The sequence below is a fragment of the Labeo rohita genome, chromosome 14, assembly GCF_022985175.1.
Source record: "Labeo rohita strain BAU-BD-2019 chromosome 14, IGBB_LRoh.1.0, whole genome shotgun sequence".
Classification (NCBI taxonomy): domain Eukaryota; kingdom Metazoa; phylum Chordata; class Actinopteri; order Cypriniformes; family Cyprinidae; genus Labeo; species Labeo rohita.
The window spans coordinates 24,437,779-24,445,489 of NC_066882.1; the positions used below are offsets into that span (position 1 = coordinate 24,437,779).

General features: G+C 37.2%; 1 protein-coding gene across 1 annotated transcript; it reads right to left on the minus strand.

Annotated features, from left to right (window-relative positions):
- Positions 1–2,684: 2,684 nt before the first annotated feature.
- arsia (arylsulfatase family, member Ia) lies at positions 2,685–6,704 on the minus strand. The gene is made up of 2 exons (XM_051127314.1): positions 6,421–6,704; positions 2,685–4,672 (listed from the first exon to the last, which is right to left on the minus strand). The coding sequence occupies exons 1-2, from the start codon at positions 6,702–6,704 to the stop codon at positions 3,280–3,282; spliced, it is 1,677 nt and encodes a 558-aa protein (XP_050983271.1). The 3' UTR covers positions 2,685–3,279.
- Positions 6,705–7,711: the final 1,007 nt, after the last annotated feature.

Sequence of the window (7,711 nt, forward strand, 5' to 3'; positions counted from 1 at the left end):
CCTTCCAAGACTGGGCTAGCTCTAAACACTGCATCTTCTTCCTTGTCGAGGATGACTGTGAGGCCTGGAACAGCAAATTAAAACAACTTAGCTTTCAACAAAATATTTACATTCTACTATCTATTATTAGGCTTTTTTCTTTTTTAATTATTAGGTATTTTTATCATCTATATTTATTATCTTTGAAGCTGTTTATGTAGTTTATTTGAAGCAAAACTCATGTCACACAATACTTTAAAGACTGTTGTTTGTATTTTTTTTTCTTTCAGGAAAGCACAGCGCACATTGACCATATTAATACTAAACAAACATGTCAAAACATTTACATTCTGCACTCATTAAATTGATTTATTTTAATATATGCTCGAATGGACACATATTACAACGACTTTCTTATTGCACTTGCCTTGATGTTCTCTGAAACGGGGTCCCAGCTGTATATTGGCTGTCTTGCTGGTCATTTTTCCTTGATTGTTACCTTCCATTTTTATTTTAACTGGTGAATTTTTGCTCACCATAATGATGTTGGTTCGGGTTTGTTGAGAACCACACGGGAGACGATCTAACTGTGCAAAATTAGTCTTGTAGACAAACTTGCAAACTGAATATATCAGACTGTAGAGTCAACTAAATTGTATATGCAATCGAGCAGATGAAATTTGAGTGAATATTACTGTAAAGTTAGTCAAACGAGCTAAATATTGCAGAGCGAATCTTGCATTCTAGCAGAGTGAAAATAGCAGACTGATGAGCAAACCGAACACTATAAGATTCTAAACATTCCAAATGCATTTTTTAAAGTCAAAGCGCGTGTGACGTCACTACACGCGAACGCGCTCTACAGCGGTACTGGGAATCAGTAACGATTACCTGTTGGATGATTAGATGGACTCGACGCTGATCTTTAAAGGGGTCGCACATCGATAAATATCATGTCGAAATAAAATGTATGTCGATGATACGCTCTAGACATTTTATTCAATATAGTTTAATTGGGGATTCTAAGGATTCTCTGTGTAAATGAATGGCCTACCGTTAGTTTGGTCTACTACTTCACAAAAACTACCATTAAATACATACAGAAAAGGAAAGATCTTCACGACAAACAGACAAAATAAAAGTTCGGCTTAACTTGGAAAAATGATGACAGAAATATAATAATATTGTATACTAAAATGTAATTCTCAAAGTAGTAGTAGTAATAACAATAATAATACCATAATTTTTAAGGATTATCATAGAACCAAGATTTTTTTTTTTTCACCTGTTTTAATTTATCCAATTCTGTTGTGCAGCATCCTGAATTCATTGATGATACATTTGTTTTAAATCATAAAACACAAATTCCAAACACAAAGTCCTCAGTGTCACATGATCCACCAGAAATAATTGTAATATGCTGATTTTCTGCTCAATAAACATTATTATTATTATAATTATTATTATTATTTAAAATTGTTGAGTACATTTTTTTTCAGGGCTCTTTGATGAATCAAAAGCTTTGAGTCATATTTGGGGGTGGGGGGTGCTTTTATTAATACTTTTGTTTAGCAAGGATGCTTTAAATTGATTAAAAGTGATTTAAAGACATTTATAATGTTACAAAAGATTTCTATTTTGGATATATGCTGTTCTGAACTTTCTATTCATCAAAGAAATTTGAAAAAAATACTCTGCTGTTTTCAGCATAATAATAATAATAATAAATGTTTTTTAGGCAGCAAATCATAATATAGAAATATTCCAAAAATTCAGCTTTGAAATCACAGGAATAAATTCTATTTTAAAATATATTCAAATAGATAACTGTTATTTTAAATAGTAAAAATATTTCAAAATATTACTGTTTTTTGCTGTACTTTGGATCAAATAAATCCAGGCTTGGTGAGCAGAAGTGACTTCTTTAAAAAATTATTTAAAAAAACGTTTAACTTGTAGTGTAGAAAATATGTAAATAAATACTAATTACATAAATACTAATTATTAGGACACTTAAAACATTTAAATACATAACTCCTTAATTTTTAAAGAATTTCTATATGGTCAAGAGACAAACCAGTACAGTAAGCATGTCAATAAAATTAAGTCAAGCTGTTTAAAATCAGAAGTCTCTCAGTGCAGAGTCTGGCGCCCTCATCTGAGAGGCCCATTTCTCTGAAAGACACACACTTAACAAGCAGCCCTTTATACTGTCTCTGTGTGCAGCCATAGTGCAGTCCCAGAAGGCCCCTAACCAGTATTTTTTATAGGTAAACAGGCGATATGCTTTGCATATGTTAAAAAATATCAAGAAATCTGCTATAGCATAGCAAGCCTATAGCAAATGTACATTTGCAAATTATCTGTCCTCCATTCTAAATAAAGACATCTCAGGTGTCCACTAGAGGGCAATCAGTCTATTACAATACTCTCAGTACAAGAAAATTTGAGTCTTTTGAAAAAGTTTATTTTATTAATGCAAACCATTGTAAGTTTTTGGGTAGCATCAGGCAGCAAACAAACATAAACAGTCACATACATGCTCAAAACAGCTTAACAGATTTATTTTAGTCTCCTAGCATATATTTTATATAAATATGAGGTGCAAACACTGTACACCAGATGAAAGAGGATGAAAAATCCATTAATTAATGGGCTAGTTCACCCAAATATGAAAATTCTGTCATTAATTACTCACCCTCATGTAGATCCAAACCTTGTTCGTCTTTAAAACACAAATTAAGATATTTCTGATGAAATCCCAGAGCTTTCTGACCCTCCAAAGACAGCAAGGGTTCCACGTTTAAGGTCCAGAAAGGTACCAAGAACATAGACAAAATAGTCCATGTGACATCAATGTTCAACTTTAGTTTTATAAAGCGAGAATACTTTTTGTGCAAGGGTGAGAGAGCTTTTGGATTTCATTAAAAATATCTTAATTTGTGCCCCAAAGATGAACAAAGGTCTTATGGGTTTGGAAAGACATGAGGATGAGTAATTAATGACAGGATTTTCAATTTTGGGTGAACTATCCCTTTAATTCCCTTTAATTCCTAACATTTATTGCACAGGGATTCAAGGTCACATTATCAGAAAACCGCAGCGGTCAAAATCTGCTCAAAAAATGATGTGGATGTAAAAGTAAGCAGAAACACATGCTTCAGTGAATGTAATCATAGGACTCAAACTCAAATTAGCATCTCCATACCAGGCAAATTCATAATCAAAATACCTAAAATAATAATAACGTGTTACTATCAGCAGCATCTGTAATTGTCAGTTTTTGCAGGACGAGTTTGTTTAAATCCTGTTCGACATCATCCTAATGTTAAGTCTTCTAAAAAATGACTTCATTTTGCAGAACTTCCGCTTTTGCTTCTTGACTTTTCTCTTTCGGAGATAAAACGCCTCCCAGTTTTCTTCATCTCCTTCCCAAGGGCCCCAAGCTCCTCCGTTGCGTCTTGGATCGGCTCTGGGATCTTCCGAAGGGTAGCGCACTGGAACGGCGGTCCGGTTGTGGAACGCTAACCGGGCAAGCAGCTGCTTGACCACGTCTGGTCGACGCTCTGCGAGATCGTAGCGCTCATACGGATCATCTGCCACATTGAAGAGCCACAAGGATTTCTTCGCTTCCGTGTGGCGTTCCAAATTCCACCAAGTTTCTGGAAAGTTTCCGAGCATCTGAGGCGGAATCCAGTCTCCGTATCCGGGATTTCCGGTCAAGAGCTTCCAGTCTCCAACTCGAACTGCTGCCTGAACGGCCGTATTCCAAATCCCGTATCCGTTTTTTAAAGATCCGTGCCGGGCGGCGTTGTAGAGCGGATCGATATTATGAAGAATCTCAAAACGTGGAGACTCTTTCCCGTTACTTATGGTTTCCCACATGTCATATCCGTCAAGCCCGTCCATCCGGGAAACATTCCCTCCTGCGAGTCCCACTAGCGTTGGATACCAATCAGTGATGTGGACCAGAGCTTTGCTAACTCTCTTCCTGCGTCTCAACAACGGACTATGGACGAATCCAATGCCTCGGACGCCTCCTTCCCAATACGTTCCCTTTCTTCCTCGTAGAGGCCAATTGCTTCCACCAAAGAGCGGCTGTCCGCCATTATCCGTAGAAAAGATAATGACACTGTTCTTATAGTACCCATACTTTCGGAGTGCATACGTCACGTTCCTTACCGCCTCATCTACAGCTGAAACCATCCCAGCATATTTGCGGCGAAACACATTCCCCATTTGCCGATACGGATAGACATATTCCCTCGGCGACTGCAACGGCGTGTGCACGGCTTGGAAAGAGAGGAAAATGAAAAGAGGCTGGGATGAAGGATCGTGAGCAGCAAGGATTTTTCGGACTTTTTGCGCATACAAATGGGTGGAATAACGCCCGCCCTGATCCCATGCCACACGCTCGCCCTCGTGAAGGTCGTACCCGCAAATTCCTGGCCCGTCACATGACTTGTAGGTGTAATAATCCACACTGCCTGTCAGAGAGCCAAAGTACGTTTGGAATCCGCGGCGGGTCGGGAGGCAATCGCGCTTGTAGAAGCCCAGGTGCCATTTGCCTACCATGTGCGTGGCGTATCCTGCCTCCTGCAGCCTCTGTGGCAATGTCCGGAGGTCAAAGGGCAAACAGCTGGGCTGCCGAGAGCGGATTATCGAGTGCTGAAGACCCGTATGGATTTGATATCTAGAGCGGAAAGGGAAAGGAAAATAAATGGATCAGAATTCACAAACAAATCTGGTTACAAGCACAGACATGGATTGATTTATTGATTTCACTCTTTGAACCTTTCCATGATCCCTATTTTTATGTAAAGTGCTTTTTTTAGAATTGTATGAAATGTGCAATTAAATTAACCCTCTTTGCGCTATCTTCGCTCAATGACCGTATGAATTTGAGATCCATCTTTTCACACTGACGACAACTGAGGGACTCATATGCAACTATTACAGAAGGTACAAATGCTCACTGATGCTCCAGAAGGAAACAAAATGCATCAAGTGAAAACTTTTTTAATTTGAAGATCAAGGTAAATTTAACTTATTTTGTCTTCTGAAGAACATGTAAGCATCTTCTGTAGCTGCTGAAGGGTAATACTAAATATATATATATAATATTTAGGCAAAACAAGAAAAATGTACATATCTACATTCTGTTCAAAAGTTTTCACCCCCCAGCTCTTAATGCATCATTTTTCCTTCTGGAGCTTCAGTGAGTGTTTGAACCTTCTGTAATAGTTGTATATGAGTCTCTCAGTTGTCCACAGTGTGGAAAAATGGATCTCAGAATCATACAGTCCTTGTCGGAAATGCTGAAAAACCAAAGAATTTGTGGGATCTGAAGAATTTTTCTGAAGAACAACAGGCAGTTTAACTGTTCAGGACAGACAAGGGACTCATGAACAACTATCACTAAACAAAAAAACACAGCTGTGGATCATTCAGGAAACAACACAGTATTAAGAATTAAGCATATGTAAACTTTTGAATGGGGTCATTTTTATAAATTCAACGTCTTTTATGTGAAACATCTTATCCAGGTCAGTACTAATTAAAAAATAACATGCATTTTGGTAAAATAATTAACATTTTGCAGATTCTGCAAGGTGTATGTAAACTTTTGACCTCAACTACACATGTATGTTTGACCAAATAGACTGTTGTTGATAAAAATAAACTTATTTTTAAATTACGAGTAACTAATTTACTTAAATTATACTTATAGTATAATACAGTATTTTATTGATTAGATGTTTTAGATATTTTAATGCTTGTTTTGACTTATTTTAAACAAGGTTAGGTCATCTTGAGGCCTCTTTATAAGTCTGAATGGGTGAATTAAAACAAGAAATATCTTGATGAATTGTTTTAAATTATTTTAATGCTAATTTTAAATCATTTTAAAGGGACAGTTCACCCAAAAATGAACGTTCTGTCAATAACTAGTCACTAATTGTTGACATTACTCATTAATTGTTGAATAAAGTCGTTATTTTTATTTTCTTTGCGTACAAAAAGTATTCTTGTAGCTTTATAAAATTAAGGTTGAACCACTGATGTCACAAGGACTATTTTAATGATGTTTGAACGTGTTTAATGATGCTTGAACATGTTCTATGCAGTGGATTTCATCAAAAAATATCTTAATTTGTGTCTTGAACGAAGATCTTACGGGTTTGGAACGACATGAGGGTGAGTAATTAATGACAGAATTTCATTTTTGGGTGAACTACGCCTTTAAGTCATCTTGAAGCCCACTGGAACCGCTTCTGCCACTGTAAATTGCTTTATCATAATAATAACCCTTACAAACGGTACTACAGTGGTGGCAATACCACGGTGCTTTGACAACTAATTAGCATATTTCTAACACGTAAACGTTTACAAACATGTACAAACAGCTGATTGAAGCGACTGTGTGAGTGAGTAAATTACCTGCCAGTGATGAACTGACTGCGGGATGGAGTGCAGATGGGCTGGATGTAGTAGTTCTCCAGCTTCACTCCTTCCGCTGCCAGTTTGTCCAGTGTCGGTGTGTGGATGTCCTTGTTGTGGTAACCGATGTCGTTGAAGCCCTGATCATCTGTCATGATGAAGATAATGTGCGGACGCGGATGGTTCGGCTGCTCGACCTGGTTCGGACTCGTCCAGTCCTGGGACAGATAACCCAGACTTAACAAACTCATCACGAAGAGCGCCGTTAGAGCCGGTGCTGCCATGGCAACGCGTTCAAGCGACGGTACGTGAGGAAAAAAATCATGAATGACCGTCTGAACTGCAGAAACGAGCGTAAAGTTTGTGTGAGGAGGCAGCGCGATGTATGTGCTCGCAGTGAGGGGTCTGGCTGTGTCTCAAAAACTAGTGAGCTGCCTACCTAGAGCGCACTTTTTTTTTCTCCTGCACGTGCCCAAAAAATGCTGCACGCGCAGACAGTGGCCAATAATATCTGAAGATCTAGTGAGATTGATACTTACACAGTATTTTACTACTTACTACTTTTTACTACTTAAATTTTCTATTGAGGGGCAATGTTTGCCCCCTGGATTTCTTTTTTTTTCTTTTTTACATTTGTATGTATTTCTTTTTTAAATCACCTTATTATATACAGACTATGTTGTCTTTAATGTCAAATACTTAAATTTACCCAATTACTTTAATCAGTATTTTAAACTTTTGTCAATAACAATATACTGTTTAAATATCGTTGTTAATATCAATATAAAAAACAATATAAAAGTTTTTGTTTTTGTTTTGAGCACAATGTCAGTCTGCGATGTAAGTTTAGTCTAGTGTAAGTTATCCCCTTATAATCACTTTAAAGCTACGAAATTAATATTTAATTTACATCGAATCTTCACCGTGTTGTTTATGATGAGGGAATTCGCGGGCGTTCACATTCAACAACAGCTCCGTCGTTTTCAGCGCTGACTAATCTAAACACCTCTGATTGGTCAGTGCAATTGCTAAATTCAACAGAAACGCATTTGATTGGTTATAAGGCTCAACTCTTCTCAAAGAAGCGCGTAATCAGATGCAGTGTGAGCAAATCTAAATTGACACTTTTCATTCATTTTCACCTTTCATTGTAATCGGGACAGCCGTAATACAGTGTATAAATCATTGCCCCTTTGTCTTCAATTTATGTGGCATTTTTGTTAGTTTTGCAAATTTTGCCACAAGCCCTCATTAATTTCAGACCCTGTTACACAGTAGCTACATGCTTTAT